Source organism: Melozone crissalis, unplaced genomic scaffold (genome assembly GCF_028551555.1).
Source record: "Melozone crissalis strain CALT ecotype California unplaced genomic scaffold, PUWL_Pcris_2 ptg000012l_1, whole genome shotgun sequence".
In the NCBI taxonomy this organism is placed as follows: Eukaryota; Metazoa; Chordata; class Aves; order Passeriformes; family Passerellidae; genus Melozone; species Melozone crissalis.
Window position 1 is genome coordinate 6,649,159 of NW_026535790.1, and position 22,289 is coordinate 6,671,447.

The window sequence follows — 22,289 nt, forward strand, 5'->3', positions numbered from 1 at the left end:
GCTCTACTAATGCTGTAAACTGGCTAGATGGGATTTGAGAGCAGTCCAGACTTACCTGTCATCTTAGGAAGGTCTCCTGACACACCAACATAGGTAAGGGGCTGTACAGCTCCCAGGCAAAGGATGACTTGTGTCTGGATGGCTTAGAGAGCAAGTAGAGGAGGTGAGACATCCATGGGGGTACTGGGCCATATTTAGCTTTCCAGTGAACGAGAATGGAAAGAAACCACGCACCTTGTTTCATGCTTATGGCGGACACTGCATTTAAGGAAGGAAAAATAGTTTTACCCCATAGAAAATTTTGCAGTCGTGCTGGCTTTGGTTAGAATAGAGTGAGTTTTCTTCATAGTAGCTAGTGTAGGGGTATGTTTTCAATCTTCCTTGAAAGCAGGGTTGATAATTAAAAGAGAATAAAAAAATGAAGTCATCTGATTCTTTCCCCCATCCTGCAAATCGGAAGCTTGTTTACTGACTGGAGTTAAACCACGATATAAACTGTGTGTAAAATAAGTTTTTCTGTAAGTTATTGTGACTTCCAAACTTGATCTTCTATTCCCTCAAAACTCATTCTGCCAGACTTCAAAAGAGCCTCAAACAAGTTGGGATCTCTGTTACCACTAACTATACCCCACCAGAGAAGTCGCGATATTCTTTTTTACTCCAGTAACGACCAACCTCAGCCGAAGGCTGACAAATCCCTGTATTGAGCAATTTCCTAACTGCAGCACCATGGCATGAATTACCGAGTAAAATTGGTATAGTGGGAATGCGACCCTTCTGCAGGTTTGAGGCAGACGCCCTCAGGGAGGCCGGCGCTGTTTGCTCGGGGCCACGGAACGAGGGCTGGCCGGGCCCTCGGTGCCACCAACACCGCGGCGGCTCAGGCGTGGCCTCTGCTAACAGCGCCCCGTCCTGTTGCTGCTGCCCGGTGAAATCAGAAGGCGCCTCTTGCAGGATCACAGAGGTGTCTGAGGGTTTATAGCCCGGGGGGGATGGCGAGAAGAGCGCTGGGGCTGGGTCAGCGACGTCCGACGCCCTCGGTGCCTGGCGGGGGCGGCTGTGCCCTCACGCCCTCGTCTTGATGCCGCGCGGGGTTCAGGGCTGAGGGCTGAGCCGCCGCAGGGAAGGAGCGCGGCCCTTCAATGGAGCCCTTCAGCCTTCCGCGGACCCGCCGGCCCCGAGACCCACCAAGCAACGTCTGGAAAACATGTCCTGTGGAAAGTGGCTGAGGGAGCTGGGTTTGTATAGTCCCGACGAGATTCCGGATGGACCTCATCACTCTCTACAACTGCCTGAAAGGAGTTTGTAGTGGGCTGGGGGCCGCTCTCTTCTGCCGTGCCCACAGTGAGGGGAGCAGAGGAAATGGCTTTAAGCTGAGACGGCGGCCGTTTGGGTAGCCAGGCAATGGAACAGGTTGCCCAGGGCGGTGGTGGCGGCATTATCCCCGATAGTGTTTAAGAGGAAGAGGCGTCTGGATGTGGCGCTGGCTGATGTGGTTTAGAGATTTTGGGGTGATTCTGATAGTGCTAGATTGACAGTTCGACTGAACAGTATTAAAGATCTTTTCCAACCTCGATGATTCCACAATTCCATGCCTCTATGATTCTCCGACTCTGTGATTCTCTTCTGTGATTCCATCCTCACCCCTCGCGGCGCGGGGCGGGACCCACCGCGGCTGTCACGGAAAGGGAGGGAAGGGCCGCGGGCGCCCCGCCCGTCAGCTGTTGCTGCCCGGGCCCCGATTGGTGCCGCGCGGCGCCGCCCGGCCCCCGCTAAAAGGCGGAGGCGCGGGCGGGGAAGGAGCTGCCGCGGCCGCTGTGAGGCTGGCGGGTGCGTGGGGCTGCGGCGGGATGGTGACCGCGGGCGAGCGATCCGGGGGCGGGGGAGGCGCGGCACGGTTCGGTTCCTTGCGGGGCGGGGGTGGGCGGGCTCGCCGTGCTGTGAGCCGGGGCGGGGGGTCGGTGAGACGGGCAGGGACCCGCGCCGGGGTTGGGGCCGCCAGAGTTCCCCCCGAGTTCCCCCGCCCTGGGTCGGGGCCGCCCCTTCTCGCTCTTTGTGTCCGCGCCCGGCCCTGCCGGGTTCCGAGCGGTGCTGAGCGCCCCGCAGGCCTCGCGTGGGCCGCGTGGGTGACTCGGGGCTCCCCCGGCCCGCGCTGCCTCGCCCGGGGCTCGGCCCCGTCTCCCGGCGCTTTGCAGCCGCCCTGCCGTGCTGCAGTCACAAGGCGATGCCTCACGGATCGTCGGCGCCTGCTCGGGGTAGGCGCCGGGCTCCTCTCGGCTGGAGAGGCTCGTCCCTGCTCGCCCAGTGCGAGGAGTTCGGTACGTGCTGCAGGGTTATGTCCAAAGCGACCTTTGCAATGACAATCCGGGAGTTTTCGGTAACGCAAGTTGCTCAAACTGAGTCTTGTTCCTTCCTCTGAGTATCTGCAGTGTACAGTGGCGTCTCGTGCTCTTCCTTTTCCTGACACAAGTGTAGGTGTAGACATTACACTTGTCAGTAGAAATTGCTTTTGAATAAAACCTAAAGAACTTGAAACCACTTGTGAGACTGTTACCTTGATTAGCAGATAGGTGAAACAGTAAGGGATCTTTCCCTGACAGCTTGTGCCAGACTGGTTAGTAGTTAAACATGATTATGTCACTGGAAAGCTAAAAGTGAAAGGCACTCAGGATGCAGAGCAGCTAGAGACCAATGTGATCACTCTCCACAGGGGAAGAGCAAGAAGGAAGACTTGCCAGACAAGATCCAAAACCAGTGTGACCTTCGCCTTTAATAAGGTGATTCAGAAACTGTGTGCCTAGAGGACTCCTAGCCAGAGCTGCTTCCTGCAGGTATGTGGCTGATTCCCGGCATACTTGCTGTCTGAAGTTTTGAGCTGTGTGTAAAAATGGTTTGACTGTCAGAAACATCAGGTGCTGTGTGTAGTTGCTGTTACACAAAGCCATTTAAAAAAACTCCAAAATTACACATTTGGAGAGCAACCTTGAATCTAAATAAAAAAACCCTGGTTTTATGAGCAAACTTAATGTTGGCATCTCAGTAATTTTTAATATATCAAGAATTAAGCTATGCCAGGAGATATATGCGACATAGTACTTCTGGTAATGGAATGTCAGAAATTACTCTTACCATGTCAGGACAGACTTTTCATTAGAGCACCATGTGGATGTGATACTGACAGATAAAATCTGGAGTCTGGCAGATGTTTTGCCAGCCATGCAATTGCCTCTGAAGTCAACATGGTCTTAACACTGTAAGCCTGTTTCCAGTTCTGCATTAACTGGCTGACTTGCCTGTCAGGCAGTTACAGCATAAACCTCCTCCACTTACTGTGCTGCTGAGAGTCTGTCTGCTCTTTCAACTGTTGTCATGTCTGGAAAACATCTTAGACTACTGCTCTCTCATCTCTCCATCTTGCTGTCTTCTGTAAACTACCAACTTCTGTGTGGTTTAGCTTGGTGCAAAGCTTTAAAAGTGACTCTTGATTAAGTCTAAGGTACCACTACACCTCATGTGGGAACTAACTGCTGTTCCAGCCAATGCTGATAGGTATTGGCTTTTGTTCTAGAGTGTCTAACAATTGCCTGAATGCTAAGTTCTTGGAATTCTGTCCACAGCTAATTAGCCACAGAAAAGCCCCGTTCTTCTATTCCTCATCAAAGCTATAGTAAGGGTGGGAAGAGATGATTTGCATTGAAACCTTCTACTAAACAGCTCCCTGCTTCTAAAATAGCCTCTGGCCAAGCCCCAGCTTGTGCAAGGTAACTTGGCATTATCACAAGGAGGTGGTATTAACTGGAGTTAATGAGGAATAACAGTGATGCCATTTTTTTATGTGCAAGTGGTGAAGCCTGAGCACTCCTGTATTGTAAAGCTCGTGCTTTCTATGGGTAGTGTGGGTGCTATACACACTTGTGTGCCAGTGGTAAATGTACAGCACTGATCTTCCCGGTGGGTTCTCCCCTTGTCTTCCATTGGCAGGAAGTGTGTTACTGTGATGGGTATGCAGCATTCCTCAAGAGGGATTTTACTAGAGAAGCAGGAGAAAGCATTTTTCACAATTAGAAACATGTTGATTTAGAAGCTGTTGTTGGAGGCTTTTTAAGGAAACAGTTCTGATTCTTTTAAAAAAATTGAGCTGAAGGTCACTCTGATAGTTTTATTCTCACTTCTTTACTGTGCCCCATTTAACTTACTTACTTTAGGTGGAATACTGTAATACAGTAGTTTCCACCTCTTCCCCTTCCTGCCACCTCCCCCCCAGAAAAAAAAGCCAAAATACTTAATACTTGAACCTTGAACATAACTCCTTGATGAGGACTTCAGTATATCTGGTGAACTATAGTAAACTTGCTTTTGAAGCCTCTCCCTATAGCTTTGGCTTGAATGGTAGCAGTGAAACATGCCTGTGGGCATTAAAAATAGTCACCTTAGCAGCATAATGCCTGTAATAATGAAAAACTTGGTTTAGGAACTAATTTCAGTCTTGCACTGCATTTATCCCCTAGCAGCTTTCTGCAGTTCTGACTGCCTTTCTGTTTGTCCTTTAGTTACAGCTTCTGAATTGGATAATAAATCTTCACAAATGAATTTCTGAGTAGAAGCTGGTATTAAGCAAAAAAGAAAAGCAAGTTAATTATGGAAAAATGGTTTCTAGCTGATGTTTTCACTGCTTGATTGCTGTAAGAACTAAAATAGGCTATTTGCAGTTCACACCAGTCATCTGACTAATCTTGCTAATGAGTAAATATGCTTAGATGCTTGATTTGATAGCAAGTGTGGTGGGAAGGGACATAGCTCTACAAGTGCCACCAAATATATGGATGGTGATGGCAATGGCAATCCCTTTGAAGATCAGAAATTTACAGCCTCTAAGTGATGAACAAAGGGAGTGCTGCTCCTGGCATGCTCAGAGGAGCTTTTTAGCTCAGGTAGGCTTTAAGGGGAAAGTAAGTCTGAACAATATGTGGCCTTAAATCAGTTTAAGGGGATTTGCAAAATACAGTGTTTCCCCTATCAAGGAGAGTACAGAGACAGCTTAATCTGGATTCCAGGTAGTTGCTGGTGGAAAGAATGGTTGCAAGGTTGGAGTTGTGTGTCCAGAAAACAACACAATGCCAAGGCTTCTCCAGAAGTTCTTGCTAATATAGTTCCAACATGCAAATGTACTGTGCTAAGACTGCAGGAGAGCTTTAGTTCTAGCTGTACAATGACCTGAAGCCATAAAAACCGCAGAGTGAGCTAGCAACAACACTGTAGCTTCCAAACTACCTAAAGCTACTGTCACACACTTCTAACTAGTTGTTTGTGCCATCTGTACAGATGGTTAATACCTGACTTTACATAAGGTGCTGGCTCTCAAGTTCCTGAGTGGCAAGAGGATATGCCTGAAGGAAGGATGCCTGCATTTTGTCATCGAGAGGTGAAGTTATTTGAATTCTAAATCAAATAGAAAACATTCAGAATTTTAAAGGTAGCCTATGGATTTGACCAAGAAAGGTCTTTAAGAGGAATCTGTAAGTTGCTGTGTTGGACTCAAAATTGTCAAGTCATCATAAATCAATCTTGTGCATCCTGAAACAAGATTGCCAGAAAATCCTGGTGATGGAGAGACTCGTGATGTGAACAGTTTCATACTTTATATTGTTGATGTTGTCTACTCACAGACCAGTGGAGGGGTAGCATCTGCAATAGTTTCCACTATGAAAAACTGTTTTCCAGGTGACAGTAACTGCTTAATGTAAGGCTATATGCTGACCCAAAGTGCTGTAGAGGAACAGCAGGCTGTCACAATAGTGCAAGCTGCAGAAGAAGCCTCAGTGTGGCTGTGCAGTGTCTGCATGCAAACCAAGGTAAACTATCTTTTATGCTGATGCTGTACTGTTTTGGCTGGATCAAACAGTGCTGCTCTTCAGACATGCCCTGAGGAAAATGAAGTACATGAAAGTCACTCTTAATCACCCTCAGCTGATCACCCCGTGTTGAATAAGCACTGCAGAACCAAGGTGATTATTGCAAATCATAGAATTCTCTGGCTGCAGTGGGCACACAGCCCTGCTGAGGGTGTGTGGTGTGGTCAGGTTTGGTTTTACTATTTAGGCAAAACTGAGTCTGCAGAACTTGGCTGGTTGTATCAGATACACTACAAGCTATTGATTGCTGTAGTTTACAGGGCTGGAAATGTAACCAGAGTGTCTGCAAGCTATGTGACACTGGATTCTAATGGCACCTGCTAAACTCTGTTGTGGTGTCCTTGCTGAAATGGTGATACACATGGGTCTGTTATTCCATGACACATCAAGGAGCAAACTTGGTCTGTGGCTTGAGCTGTCTTGGTAAGGATCCTGCACTGTAATTCCCTTGACTTGGGTTGAAATGCAGGTGAGACTTGGTGCAGTTGGGTGTCGCTCACTGTGACCCAGTGGTCTTGCGTCAGGGTGGGTTAAGACTGACTCCTGAGGGGTTTTTGTATGAAGATGCTGTACTTGCACAGCAGTGATGGTGAGGAGGAGCCTTTCCTGGATAAGTGTATGTGGCCCTCAGCAGCCAGAAGAGACTCCTGTTACTGCCAGTCAGTGGGAACAGATCCAGAGACAGGCACATGTGCACTTGGAGCTGGCCTTAGAGCCTCTAAGGATTGCACCTTTGTACCTGAAATGGCAGCATTGAGCCCTAACCTGATCTTTACAGTAGTACAGAAGTAAGACATGTTCCTGGCTAGGACTGGTCTGGTCTCTACTATAGTCTTGCATGAGTTTGTGTTTTGTTGAAGAGCTAGGGTAGTAGGAAAGAAGCATGTTATTCATTCATTACCTTTTATGTCCTAGTTGAAGTAGGGAAAGTGAAGCTGTCATCTTGATACACAGTAACTTTGAAACTAAAGACAAGGCTCACATGACTTTTAAAAAAATAGGGTTGTGAATTTGGAAGAAGTAACAAAAGACATTTACCTGTATATTTTTTCCTGCAAACACTATAGCAAACTAAGGAAGTCTTGGAGCTCTTACAGTTTCCTGCTGCTGCCTCTCTCCCAATTCCAGCTGCAGTCCTAATGGACTCTGTTTCTCTTGTGGTTTTAAAGCCACTAAGAGGAAAAGAAGATTCCATTGTGCTTTGTTAGTTTTAAATACAGCTCTACCTGCTTTTTGTGACAATAGCAACAGATGTTTTATGTGCTCAATGAACAAACAATTAATTACCATGTACCCAGCCCTTGTAAGCAGATCAGTGTTATAGACAGACTTATAGTAATGCATTAGCTCTGCAATTACCTTCACAATTGGCTTACCAGTCCTGGAATTGTTAGTATATAAGAAGGATGTTTGTAAATTAAATTTTAAAAAAGGCCAGACACTCAAATGTATCTATAGGATTCCTTGAGGAAAACTAAAGGTAGCTGAATTGCTACTTTGTCACAGATTTGAGATTTCACTTGTGATACAGCATTTGTATGAACAGTCTTGAATCTCCCTGTGCTAAATCATAATTCCATAGAGCTTTCAGTCTTGTCTTGTACTTCCTAGTGAAAATTGTTACCTCTTAGTAGGTTGACCATGTGCTATCTTAAGCATGTCAGGAGCCAAAACGTGGTTCTGTGATTAAGCAGCACAAAGCACTGGAGTGCAAGAGGATCACGTGCCCTTGTGGACAATACCAGCCATGAATATAATATTGCTGAATGCAGTAAAACTGCACAAATTCATTCTTTATTTTTAAACCTGCAGGAGTTTGAAGATGCATCAAGACTGATAGTGAGGATAGAAAAATCTCCTGGAGAAGAGCCGAGCCTGAACTATTGGCCATGTCCATCACAGATCACAGCCCCAGCACAGGAGTGGTGACTGTCATCGTTACCCTGATCGCCATTGCGGCTCTGGGAGCGCTGATTCTGGGCTGCTGGTGCTACCTGCGCCTGCAGAAGCTCAGCCAGTCTGAGGATGAGGAAAGCATTGTGGGTGAGGGAGAAACCAAAGAGCCCTTTCTGCTGGTGCAGTACTCTGCTAAAGGACCCTGTGTGGAGAGGAAAGCTAAGCTAACCCCAAATGGCCCAGAAGCACACAGCTAACTCAGAGCAACACCTGCAGGTGGGCTGTGATCATGACGTGTAACCAGCAGAAGCATCTCAATACTGTGAAGAACCTGGTCTCCTGCACAGTACTCATCAGAAAACATCCTGATGAGAATTAAATAAGCTTTGTTTGCAACTGCATGCACTGAGAAGCTGCATTTTGCATCAGCTGTGTATCCTAATTCCTGTGTGGCAGGAGCTGACTGGCCTGGTGTAATGTCCATTGCCGGCAATGGGCACAGGGATATACTGGTGTGAAGAGACTACTACTGTATTTTGTTACTTGAATGTTCAGCTGAGCCTATTTTGATGGAGCTACTACTGTAATGTGAACTACTTTACAACTGTGAACTGTAAATAGGCTGCCAAAACTTCTTGCTTTGTGTTCTGTAGCATATGGTACAACTGTATATAATACACTGGGATTCCTGAACCACTACCATGGATGGGACTCCAGACCTTCCAAACCAGGTCTGCAGTTCGAGCTTGCTTCTGCTACTAGATGGAGTGTGCAGCCAGAACTCCTCCTTTGAACAGTTTATTGGACTGATACAGAGTACTTCCTTTAAAAAGAAGGGATAAGCCTTCAGTAATATACTGAAGTAGGAAACACAGGAGCAAGAAAGGAAAAGTTGCTTTAGCTGCAGCTATGTTGGGTAAACTTTTGGCTGCTAGAACTGAGTTCTCCATGTAGCTACTGCTAGGAAACTGCCATTTTGATGGGTTCCAGCCTGGGAACTTATGATGGATACTGAACCCTCAGGGAAAGTCCAGATGGTTTCCAGGTGTTTGAAATGGCAGTAGAGCAGGCTTCTGTCTTCCATAGGTCTGTGTGCTGAAACTGCTTAAGTGGTTACTTAGCAGAACTGGCTTAAGTGCAACTAGTATAAATTCTTCCTAGAACAATGGTTTGTGTACTTAGGGTGTATGTTAACAGCCTGATAAAAAAAGGCATTTTGTAATATATGCAGCCAGACAACTCTAGAATTCACTTAATGTATCTTGTATATAACTTTTGATGGAACTGTACTACAACAGGAGAAGTTTCAGTCTTTTCTACTGTTGACAGGGGCAAGAGTTATTGCTGGTCAGTTTGTAGAAGTTTTTAGCAAGCAACAGCCAAGTCCTTCCAGATAACACATTTCCTGCTCTGTGCTGGAGTTCAGCTATAGGAACTGTAAAAAGGTGTTAAATGGGAAGTTCTGGACTGCAAAGGTTTGGGGAGACAAGAAGGAACAACACTGAGCAGCCACTGGCAGCTTATGTATTCTATAATTCTTCCTGTAGGCACGCATGCTTCAAGGTCACTGGCCTGTTTTCTTTTACTTTGTACTGGCCTCCTTTGCATACTGATGTTTTTAAACACTTAATTGCCTAGCCTTAATTCAGCTCCAGAGGAAGCATTAGACTTGCTTCTTGTACTTGTACATATGGAATAACTTAAGGCCTAGCAAGCTTGCTTGAGAATTTCAACTATATGCAAGGCAAGAATGGCCTAGACAAAAAGTTGTCCCCTTCTTCTACACCAAGATGTTGAATTGCTTTGTTCGTGCTACATTTGCCTTTTTAAAATTGAAAGTTGTAATTTGAAGCAAAAAACTGCTGTCAGTAGTAAAAAGCTCCTGCTGTTGCCTCTTGAGCACAACATATGGGGTACAGCTGATAATGTTCTTACCCTGACACATGCTTTTAAAAATACTGCTCTCAACAGACCTGCATGTATAGTCAGACCAGTCCACTTAAATAGCTGTATTTGAGACCTCTAAAAAGCAAAGAAAAAAAGGATTCATTCAGTAAGACTTCCTCTAGTTTTCAGCAGAGAACAGTTCACACATGGCTCTTGTGTTTTCCAGACAATCAGAACACTAGTATACAAAAGTGATACAAAGTGCTGAAGTTTGAGAACAGAACAGTTGTAGCAAGATGACTTTGTCCATTCAAGTTTACTGATTACACAGATAAAGTATCTATTTTAATTCAGCAAAGAGAATGCAGTGTAAAGGGCAAATTTCAGAAATTATGGAAAAGTATAAATCAAAGGTCTGATTTCGTTTCTAGCAGCTGTAAGAGAAAGCCAGTGAAAACTAACTGGTCCTTAGTCAGAGGTGCTGCACACTGCTGCCCCTACAAACCAGTATCTTTCATTTAAATGGATAGGTGTTTGCAAGTTAGTGCAATAGTAAAGTGCAGGAAGTGTTTTCCATTCTCCTCTTCTCTTAAGATGGGGTATCTAATAAGTTGTTCAAGTATACAAAAATATTCCATTTGATTTTTCTTTTTCTAGATCATGTGGGGGGAAGTCTTTATTTACAATGAATGTCAATAAAATTTGCATAAATACCTACCCAATACTGCATCACTTGACTTTGTGTAAGCAATTATTCTGTCCTATTTCCACTACTGTGCTCTGTCTCTATGGTATCAATATTATCAATCCTTTTTTCCTCTAAAGCAGCAGTAGCTGTTGAGAGTGATATATCATTATCTTCAGAAAGTGTTTGCTCAGATTGAAGGGGTTCTTCAATTTCATCTTTGCTCTGTAGCTTTCCTCCTCTTGATGCCACCAGAATTCTCAGTAAAGCGTTTTCTTTAAGGAGGTTTTCTGATGCATCAGCTAATTCTTGAAGCTTTTCAGCCATTTCTAACAATTCTTGATTCTTCTGGTCATATGTGGCCTGTAATTGCTCACTGTGGAGCTGCAGAGTCTTGTGCTGCTTTTCCAGTGTGTGTTTTTGCTGCTGTAGTCTCTGCTCCTCTCTCCTGGCTTCAGAGAGCTGTGCTTCAAGCTGGTCATGGGCCTGATGAAGGGCACTGATTTCTGATCTCAACTTCTGAATTTCTCTCTCCAAGTGTGAGATGTGTCCTTGCTGTAGAACTGACTCTTTATGTAGGCATTCTTTGGTACAGGGCTCTGATGGAGAAAGACTTGAATGATGTAAAATGAATTTCAGGAGATTGGGAAGGTTAACTGAAAAGTCTTCAGGGAACTTCACACTTTGCTCCTTCCTAGAAGGACATAACAAGATAATAGTAAAGTACTCTGGAAGGTTAAGCATAATTTTACCTAAGCATCTGCTGTTTAACTCCAACTTGATACCTTATTTTTCATCAAGTATGGTTAGTACAGCAGCTAAGAGAAAACCTAAACTCATGTAATAGAGATAGATCACACAGATTTTCTTTTGATGTTCATTTTTCCCTGTGTTCCCTCTGAGTGCTGTAAGCATCTCTGCATGGGACTGGTATTTGAAGAAAAAATTCCGTTAAATCTCAGAAGACAGATTTAATTCTTAAAAAAGAAATATTCATGATCATGGGTTATGAACTTCAAGTACATATTAAAGCATCACTGTATGATCAGAGTACAGTGCCATTAGTATTTTAAGTTGAAGGATGATGTTTAAATGTTCTTAAGTCTATGTATATTATTTAGAATTTAAGTCCAGATATATAAAGCTACACAATGGGAAATCACTATTTTGATTAGAAAAAGCAGTAGCTTAGTGAGCTCCAGCACCTGAAAGCCATGGCAAGGGAGCAGTTTGCTTTTAAACAGTAAGTCACTTTAGTCAGAAGTAAGGCCCTGTCCAAAAATAAATCTCTTCACTTGTTCCTTTTACTGCTTTGTCTTTATGTCATAAGTGATGATGGAAGCAAACCAAACAAGGTTTTTCTGCTGGTGTTTTCCCCCCCCCCGAAGCTGTGAATACTAAGCCCAGCATGTGGAGCAGGTAAGCCTCCTTACCTTCTGCAACAGCACAAACTGTTACAACGAGAAAGGCCAAGAACAGCAAGTACCAAATTTCTTCCTCAAGACTATCAGCCACTAAAAAACAGCTCCAGCTGTGACAAATGTTACAATTACTGCCCTTTGTGAACCCTGTGCACACATATAAAGCCAACTATCCTCTAAGGACTAGACTGGAAGTCACTCCTGCTCTTCTCTTTCTGAACCAGTTCCACCTTCAGCCTTTCACTCAGCATGTTCCAGTGTAACACAATTTCACTTCCTCCTGCAGCACAGCCACTTCCACCTCACCCTGTACAACTGGGAAGCCAGCTAATAGTTTATCACTTTGGGTCTGCTCCAGCTTTGCCTGTCAGCAGTGTATTCTCTCTTTCCTGAGGCAGCCATCAAAACAAGGAAGAAAAGCTTAGTTTGCTTCCATCTGGCTGTCAAACTGATGACTAGAGTAATGGTAAGTAGCATACATTCAGATATGGGTTAATTATGTAAGTGAGAAAAAGGACAGAGACTAAGCCCAAACAAAAATGACTGCAAAGCAAGAAAGCCAGATTCAAGTACAAAGCCTAAAGGCTCATGGTGCTCTTGTACAACACAAACCAGATAACTCTTTATGTCCCCTTGTGTTTAACATCACGTCCTGAATTGGTTACAATGTGCATCTGGAACAGGGGAGTTCCTTCCTTACCAATTACACTTCCCTCAAAAATGCCTTCTGGAAAATCCAACTCATAAACATGTGGGATATAAAAACATTTCATTTCATTTCATTTACTGAAAACCACTTACTGTACAGCAGGTAGAAGACACATATCATCTTTTATCAATAATTCAAGAACTTCAGTCAGATGAGGCTCCTGCTCATCAAGATTAAGCTATTTCTGGCAGAGTGAGCACCATGAGTGTTCCTCCCCTGCAGATTCCTGATGATGGACCAAGTTACTCTTGTAATTACCATCAGCAGTTGCTCAGCTGACTATCAACTCCCACCCCAGATTAAAGAATCATGACATAATTTAGGCAAAGAATAGTCTATGCTAAATCAAAATTGACTCACTATATTGTGGCAATGTTTTATTACATCATCATCTATTTTTATTGATCAAAACCACAGCATGTATCAAAGAAGCTAAAAGGCTATTTAAAAGAAATAGCAGAACAAAACATTAACAGCATGTGGTGGAAAGAAATTGAGAACAGAGTTAATTTGCAAAAATTGTCTCATAAGGCAAATGGATAAGAAGCTGCATTAAAAAGCCCTAATATGAGGCACCTTTATATCCAAAATGAGTATGTGGCTACTCTAGTAGTCCTACAGGTACTACAAATACTATCAGATCCTAATTTTCTTGATTACTCACATGCAGCAAAATATAAAAAACACTGGAGAGGAAAAGCAGGAGTGAAAGCAATGACTAGAGGTAAGGTACCTTTATAAAGCCAGTTGGAACATTATAAAAATAATAATAATCTTAATAAAATAATCTTAATAAAAGTACTCAGTCTGTCCCTCCAGAGACTGTCTAGAGCATTACAGAGACAGAGACCAAATGAGTACCTATGAAAAGAATCAGGGAACTGATCAGTTGGGGTTGCTCAGAACTGATATAAACAAAACTCACTCTGTATTGGATTAAAACATCAATGGCAAAACTTAAGGCACAGATTCAGAGATTCTGTGGTATGTAGCTGCCCAGCACCAGTAGACTGAATTCCCATTTGCTGATGGTAAGAGCCCTTGAGGGAGAAGGGTGGAAATCTGGGAGTGTTGGTTGGGTTATTTTGTTGTTTTCCTGGTGGTTTTTTTCATTAGAATATGAATGTGGTAAGAATGCATCTACAGAAATGAATTAATCTTTGGCTTTTTTCTCTACTAAGACATGTAACCAGATAATTACTGCAGCTCAGTAAAACAGAAGTTAAAAAACCACAGGGACAAGAATTACTTTACCTCTGATGAGGAAAAAATAAAATGGTTGGGAGACGGTCTGTCATAAATTCCCAGGGAAGGTCATTTCGAGTCACATCAATTCTGTGAGGAAAAGACACACTGATGAAGAGAACAGGCAGATGAACAATCTGCATTTCCTTGTAAAATGCCATTTTAGAGACTGGGAAGAAGGAAATCTTAAGTATCTGTGAAACAAGTCTAAATGTGTTCTGCCAGAAATACATTGTGCATAAGTCAGCAGAATTAATTACCAATATTCAAGCTGCTGACTCTCAGTTTAACAAATATCTGTGTGGGTTTTTCTCTCGAATAGTATGTTCAATTCTGCAACTGCTCTCAGCCAGCAATTAAAACCCAGTTGCTCTCTGTGTACACACAGTGCACACATCTTCCTTCTGAGACAGACACACCAAACATGAGACAAGTTATTTTTAGTCCCTAATTTGTTCTTCAAGTACATCTCTTAATATTGTCCCCTTGAGTAGTTTTGGGAATAAATTATTTTGCTTGTTCCAAGGATAAGCACATGCTTAAAGGCACTTTTTTCCCTAAAGCTCTGAGTAGAAAGGAACCCGTGGTTCAACTGTTTGTTACTGTTTTCTCCAGAGTTTTAGGGCTTCTTCTCACAAATAAATTTCTTATTAATTACAAATTATTATAGAATAAAACAGACAATCACATCAGTAATACTGCTATGAAAATAATGGAGCAAAGGAGAGAACTTCAAAGTCAGGCGAGAGAATGTAGCCTTGGGAACAGCATCACATCTGTGGCAATAAAGCCACAATTACAAACAGGGATAAAACCCCAGATTTTTAATTGATTTATTTTTTCTTTACATCTCATGCTGTCTCCTGGAGTAAGTTCAGTCAGAATCAAATAAAGATGCAATCAGAGCAGATGTTTTAAGTATTTAGGTATTATTATCACGTACACGAACAAGAATGTTTCAGTTGCAGTGAAATATTAATAACCCTGGAAACACCAAAGAAAACAATGGGGTTTTTTACATATAATACGTATTTAACATTTATATTAAAAATGTACATTACACACATGCATATATAGATATATTTCTGTAAACTGGTTTGGCTGGGGTAGAGTTAATTTTCTTTATCATAGGATGTAGATTGCCATTTTAGATTTGTGATGCAAATGATGTTGCTAACAAATACATATATATATACACACACACAAATAGCATATTACTATTTGCTACAAATCACCACAAAGTTATGGATTCACTTCCTGAAATTAGGAAGTTTCTAGGTTAATTGCACAGTTTAAAAATTAATTTTAATGAAAGCGGGTAACTACTGCAGTGAGATTGAAAACCACCAAATATATACAAAGGAAAACAAAACAATGCATTCAAAGAAAAATGAAGCAGATGACATTCACATCTATATTGCATGGTTGTAGAGAGAAAAAAGTATTTATTTTCTAGGCTGATGACCTCAATGATCTTAAATTATTCTGGAAAGATGAAATTAGAATCTTTTTACCTTGCCACAGTGAAACTGTCAGGAGGCAAAAGCCGAGCAAGTTGAATAAAGATGTGATTAAGAGAAGCACAGAATCCACACCACTGTGCGTAATACAGCAGCAAGACATTCTGGAAAATGAAATGGAGAAGAGTTTGATTATCTGTTGGAGGTAATCTGCAGAAAGGAGGACTAGTTTTCACATCATCTAGCATGGGAACTGCTGAAATGTGAAAGCAATTTTTTCCTAATATTAATGAACTTTATTGTAAGTTATTCACTGCTGCTCTCTGACTACTGAGTTAATATACAAAAATTATTGGGGAATTCTCTTCCCATAAAGTCAAAATGAAAAGATTTAGTTTAGGATAATTTCCTTTAAGTGAAAACGCACCAAACTTTACTACACTTCCCAAGATTCTTTTGCAATCTTAAATTCTATATATCTAACACTGACTGTACACTTCATATGGAGGGAAAAATAATGTCCAGACTTCTGGTTTCTGCCTCTAACTGGCAAAGCAGGGCTGGGGCTGCTGGAAACCAACTGGAGATGCAGACATTCACTGCAGACTTGAATGACAATGGATTTTCCTTACTATCAAATATTTTACAAAATCAAGGCAATTTAACTGTACTCAGGATGACATCTGTTCTCATGGCATGCAATTGGAAAGCTTTTGAATTCTTAGCAAACACTGTATTTTATGTTATAAGTAAGAAAAGCATGTCAATATTAAGCATGCCCTCCCTAAAATCCCTGCCCTGATCTGTGAGAAGCTGCAGGGTGACTTGGGGTACCTTGGCACTCAGGAACACGGTCTGGTGGAAGGTGCTCGTGGTCACTTCAGTCACCACATGCTCCTCATCAAAATGGACTGAAGGGTCATCAACCAGATGCCTTTTCAAGGGGCTGTAGAGAACGCTGAAATTTTTAATGAAGTTCTCTGAAATAAAATTGATACATATCAAAGTTATTATGGTTTTGCAGAGGTGATTTTGGTACTTTTTGCTTTAGAATTCAGAAGAACTTAGCGAGAAAATACAGACTGAAATCTGGTTTCATGTCATTAATTTCTGACAGTTTGGTATCAACTCTTGAGTAACACCAACTGAAGAATTGTTTTATCAAATAGAAACGACTTTGTGCTTGTATTTCCAGCATAAAAATTAGGCCCAAGTAAAACTGGCACTTTTGTACAGACATACAAAATACCAGATCAGCAAGTTTATCTCTGAAATGTGATCAGCAGTACATTTAGTTCCTTATTTACTATTCAGCATTTCATTTAAATCTCACACCAGGCCAAAAGAGGCTTTTTTTTTTTTCAGATCTCCAGACTTGGAATATGTAAGCATGATGAAATAGTAATGAAGGAAAAGGGTTAATTAAAATAAAATAATTATTCCTGAATTTCTAGAAACCATCTATAATGACTGAGGTCTGACAAGGGTATTAAGCACCAATTAATTTGTTTTGATATTATGAAATATTAAGTTCAAATCTGAAGCAATTAAAATAAAAAGCACAAAAACCAATCATAAATCAGAGACTCCTTAATAAAATATGTAGAAGCAAAAGTTTTCTGGATGTTCAAATGATGGACCAGCAATGTACTGAATATTACTCTGCAGAGAAACCCTCATCATGCTCAGGAAATCCTGTGACCTAAAAAATGTTTGAGACAGAAAGTATTGGGAGCACAAAGGGGAAGGAAATTTCTATGTCCTCATTCTGATCTTAATATTTCCTAAGTATCCTTTTATGGTCACTGAGGTTTTTGTTTGTTTTTGCAGAGTCTTTTCCTGGGCTGGGATAGAGAGAGGATACAGGGCTGCATGTGAACCTTAATAAGAACATGGCTATTTATTCTATGTTGTGCATCTTTTTGTACTTAGATTTATGGCAAAAAGGAAATGTAATTGGTGCTATAAGAATTATAGTGATATATGTTCTTGAGCAATTTATTTTAATAGCTGAAATTTCTTCCATGTTAACTTACATAGCCAACATTAGGAAACTCAGTATTTTCTGAAGGTACACTCAGTTTTGCACATCAGCATGACAGGCAAATGCACACAGGAATATTGTGCCTTATTCACAAACTTGCAAATAAATCACAACTGCAATCCTTGAGTTGTTCTGTCAGGTTTTTTTTGCTTTGTTTGTTTTTCTGGGTGTCTTTTTTTCCCTCCTCCAATTCAGACAGGAAATAACAATAATTGGCAGATTTGGCCACAACCACTTCAGCGCTCTACCTTGTTACCTTGAAAACAGACACACTTTTCAACATAAATTTAAAGCAAGTTGGTTTCAGAGGACAAGAGGATGGGGAAGTCTCTGCTGCTAAGTGGTCAGTATGTCCCAAAATTCTAGGATATTTTAGAACACAGAAGACCTGAGCAAACACCAACACCACCATTAATATACAAGCACCTTCTGTAATCAGTTATTTTAGATGAACAGAAATTTTTTTCCACACACAAGGTAATTTAGATTTTACCAATTCCACCAAAGCAAGCAGTCAAGAATCACACATTTTAAGGTGAATTCTTATAAAGTAAATTACTTATGGTATAAGGAACTTAGCTCTTATGTCACCTAGAATATGATTCTGTTCTAGCCAATAGAATAATTCATAAATGCTTAGTTAACTACTAAACAGAATAGAATAAATTACAATTCACAGTGTTAACTTCACAAAGTAGTCTCACTTTTACAATGGCATTAAATTTTCCATTCCTGCTTGGAAACGCAATTTTCTGAATGCAAGCATTTGTATAGTGAATACTGTACCTAGGGTAGGTCCAACAAGTGACTGATTCTGGTCCAGAACATAGTGCACTTCTTCTTTCAGGTCAACAATGGCAGCAAATTCCTTAAGATGAGTAGATCTTGATGCTCCTAGTCTCTCTGCATATATCCAAAAAAGATTTGAATCCAGTAGATAGAGATTCAAGGTTTTGTTGGTCCTGCAGCTCAGACCAGTAATGTTCATGCTACTAATATTAAGGTCAGGAATAAAACAATTCCTATCCTCAATGTGAGGAATAGAAAATTGAGTGTTATCTTTCTTCCCATGGGAAGAAAATGCTACTTTGGGGGTCTCAAAGATGGTCTTCTCAGAACTCATGAGACTTAAAAAATGCCTGTTTACTGTCCTGCAACATGCAGTGTAATAGCTAAAGGGACTATAGAAACTTAAGAAATTGCTGCATTCTATGGTATTTGATATTACTTGAAAAAAAGTATGTTCCTGGAGGTAGAAAGAGTCCAAAGCTGCTTCTATCTCTAAAAAGTTACAGTGTGGCACATGGACTTTATTTGGTTTGACACCAAGAGTCTGGTTAACACAGAGCTCACAGACATTGTGGGTTCTGGAGATGGAGTGCCACTGTGGAAGCACCACCGTGTTACAGCACGGGTACTTGGCTATGGGAAACGTTTCAGAGAACTTCAGCTGTGCATCTGTCACTGAGGAATCAAAAGCTGGTGAATCAGAGTCTCCTGCAGGCTGAAGGTCTGCCTCAGCTGCTTGGCTTTTATTACACTTGTGGTATTCCAAGGCCACTTTGGTAATCTTAAAAGAGAGAGAAAAAAAAATCAAGATTAACTGTACATAGTTCACCCAAATGCAGTTATCTTTTGCAGGCTTAACAAAATTATATGCAATTAGAGATGGAACTTCAGAAACACTAAGTTGACTAATCTTTGTTCTTTCAAATAATTACAGGTGGCTCTGACTTAACAAAAGTTGAATTTTCATATATTTCAGCCTATAAACATTGAATATATAGAACAACAAAGTCAATTTAAAATAATACTCAGTTCATCACACTGATTGCAAGGTCCTCCATGCAACAGATTTACTACAGTGCAGTAACACTACATGTTATGGTTAAACCCACTACACAAAGCATTACTGAGTAGAGGTTCCTGAATTTCATTCATTTTCCAATAGGAGGAGAAAATACACGAAAGCATTCCCAAATGAAAAGGGAATAGAGATTTCTTCTGGCATATGGATAGTGGCACATGGATTTTGTAACAATCACATGTTTTGTAACAATCAGAGTGCTGAAGCAATGTTTGTATTCTCCCAACCACGGGCAGATAGTTGTAATACTCCAAGTGTATTCTGCACATTGTAACTTACTGGGAGAAGAAAGAAAATAAGAAAAAAAACAACCTGTCCCTCCATGCAAACATTTCTACACTACATCACCAGTTTGCTTTTCATAACCAAGGGTAAACAAGCAGAGAAAAAGGGACATGTATGGACCATATAAGGAATTCCCTTTCTGGGAGACAAGTAACAGAACATGCAAGGAAGAAAAATGAGAGAGGAAGTCTCCTATCATTCTTATTAGCACACTAACAAAATACAGAGCATCACACACTGCTTACAGGAGAACACTTTGACAGAAACCATTAAAATTAACAAAGGTATGTTGAAATGTCACATCCTGGAGGGCTGTTGTGTCACAGGACCCTCAGTATTAATGTGGTCTACAGCAATGCTTTGTTACAGTCTTCTAGAATTAGCTGTTAGAAATTTTCATCCTGAAAAGGCTTAACTGAATGCTTAAAAAAAACTTGGCCCCTCACACTGTAACCTAGCCTGGAGATCTGGACTACCTAAAGAAGCTTGAGAAGAGATTATGAACAGAAAACCAGATATGCAGTAAGAAATCTCATTTCAGCGAGCTGTAATCAGAAAAAAATTTTTGCTGTGAGATTTTTCAACATTCAACTTGAGAGCCTTGTTCCCTGTAACTGCCTTTCAGTCAAGTGGTTTCACTGCTTGATGAAACCCACAGGCTGGCTGCAGTAAACAGCTCTTCCCAGGGCAAACAAGTTGCATAATATCTCCCTGTCAAAGTGAAGCTATACAAGGACAATGGGATTATTTTGTATCTCATTTCACATTTTGATAAACACTGTTATTTAGCAGAATGAAATTTGAAACGGAACATCCACCTTCTGCTGCACTGATTTGGTAGAAATAAGTGGTACCTGTTACTAGAATGTGTCATCTGTGACAAGCACCACTGAACAAAGCCTGCCAAACAGAAGACAGGTTACTACAAGAGTAATGGCAGTTCTTCTCCAGGCATACACTTCCCCAGTCCTATTTCATAGCAGTCTAGTGTACCTTTTATTGTGTCTATTTAGCTTGGCTAAATATTGCATAATAAGTTACTTTAATTTTTTCCTTATTGTTTCAGACATTGCAATATTAATTAGGCCTCCTTGTGGAAACTGCACATTCATGGACACAGATGCCATGTAAGTCAGCACTGTCACAAAAACTCAGCCCTGCTTTTGGTCTTTCACAAATGCTTGTCTGTTCCACACTGCTTAGAGCTACATGATCACACTGGGATGTACAGCTTTGTGTTATACTAAATTGAATGATGGGTTCCAGACGGAAAATAGCCCAGGGACAAAAAACTAGTTTTCATCCAAGTTAGTTTCCCTATCTCATTTCTCCACAGCCCCACAAACTCCTGTCCTAGGCAGTTCAGAGGAAGAGAAAATTGGAAGGTGATTAAGGAACACCCAGGATATAAAAATCAGATTGGCTCTGATTAGTTTGATTGGGTATTTCAAATAACACTGTCTGGTTTTACAAAAGATCCATTCTTCATTGCACAAGGACCTCTGGAAGGACAAGAGAGGAGAAACAGAATGGGGTGGACAAAACACTCAAGTCTTCAATTCTAGCTGGGAAAGATCTGCATCTCTTACACTGCACCCACCACAAAAAGTAGGAGGTCAAGGAAGAGTTAGGTACTTGTTCTGAACAGCTGTTGAATCAGGCAAAGGCACACTGTGTGAGATGCAAACCAGTGTAAGGGAGTTGTGATAATAAAGCTTGAAAAAGTGCTTCTAAACAAAACCAGATACTTGGAACAGAGAGCTAAAATGAGGTATGTGTCACAATTAACCTCAGACTCCTGACCACAGCTCTCATGTTTTAGTATTTTTGAAGTAAAAAAAAAAAAAAAAATTCACTTACTTCATCTAAAAGAGGATGAATTTCTGCTAGGGGATTATAAGGTATAAATATGAGAAGTGCTGGTCCTTTCTTCAGCTCATTGTTTAGAAGAAGGCTTTTTCCACCATGAGGTCTCAGCCAGCGGATGAGCATCTCCCGATTTTCCAGAGCCCACTTGCAAATGTTCTCAGCAGTGAAGTTCATGATGTCTTTTGGATAGATCTTGGAGGGGGAAAAAACAGTTTTGTTCTCACTTGATTTAGTAACAAATGCAGTTCTTCAGTATGGTATGAGTTGTTACTGTGGTGATTAGAACTTCCTTTCAAAATGCATGTGTCAGCAAACTGCAGCATTTCATACAAGCTTTCCCTCTGGGAAAGCTTTCCAAATGCTCATCAGATTACAGTAACATCCACAAGCAAAAAGGATTCTACCAGGGAAGCTCCTCTTTCTTTTACTACATCTTTACAATCTTGACTTTTCTCAATAGTCTAAATTTTCTTTGTAAGCAAAAGAGCTTTAAGCTGGTATCATAATATATTTTAATTTAGGTAAAGTTAAAAAACATTCTTCCCACTATTCAGTCACCATATTAACTCATTTTAAATTAGCCTTTTAAGACTCAAACATCAAGGCTGCATTTAAAACTGGTATTTCTCATTCCTGAATGCAAAGGAAAGAAGTATATCCTAAAAGGTGCTCACAGGTTCTAGGATCAATTTTAATATATTCAGGCAAGTTTACCTTAAGTAATTAGCAAAAAAAAAAATTTTTACGTATTTTATGCTATTTCACCCAAAGCCCTGTTTTCCATAGTCTCAATTGAATAAAATACACATCACAATACCTGTTTACACTCATGGTGCCTGTGTGGCTAGGTAGTGTCTCTATGCCAAATAGTAAATCTGAAAGTTAGTATTTTCAGCCTTAACTTTTCAAATGCAGGGCACATGGATTGTTAATATAAATTAATTTAATTTAATTTGTGTGATTTGTCTAATCAGTGCCATGTTATACCTTTAAGCCAAACTGGAAGTTT

The 22,289-nt window shown here is 41.1% G+C and overlaps 2 protein-coding genes across 3 annotated transcripts in view; one reads left to right on the plus strand and one right to left on the minus strand.

Annotated features, from left to right (window-relative positions):
• The first annotated feature begins 7,723 nt into the window (after positions 1–7,723).
• SNN (stannin) lies at positions 7,724–9,033 on the plus strand. The gene has a single exon (XM_054270752.1). The coding sequence runs from the start codon at positions 7,802–7,804 to the stop codon at positions 8,063–8,065; it is 264 nt and encodes an 87-aa protein (XP_054126727.1). The 5' UTR covers positions 7,724–7,801; the 3' UTR covers positions 8,066–9,033.
• Positions 9,034–9,052: 19 nt separating this feature from the next.
• TXNDC11 (thioredoxin domain containing 11) overlaps positions 9,053–22,289 on the minus strand; it is a 28,800-nt gene continuing 15,563 nt past the window's right edge. For both annotated transcript variants that reach the window (XM_054270750.1, XM_054270751.1), the window contains 6 exons: positions 21,272–21,472; positions 18,046–18,829; positions 16,050–16,195; positions 15,270–15,379; positions 13,765–13,845; positions 9,053–11,074 (listed from right to left, as the gene is read on the minus strand). In XM_054270750.1, the coding sequence (XP_054126725.1) occupies positions 10,447–11,074; positions 13,765–13,845; positions 15,270–15,379; positions 16,050–16,195; positions 18,046–18,829; positions 21,272–21,472 (1,950 nt within the window). In that variant the 3' untranslated portion in view covers positions 9,053–10,446. The remainder of the gene's footprint in view (positions 11,075–13,764; positions 13,846–15,269; positions 15,380–16,049; positions 16,196–18,045; positions 18,830–21,271; positions 21,473–22,289) is intronic.

What these genes read in the sequence shown, in the direction of transcription:
- SNN (XM_054270752.1), top strand. Translation starts at nt 7,802, where the DNA reads ATGTCCATCACAGATCACAGCCCCAGCACAGGAGTGGTGACTGTCATC.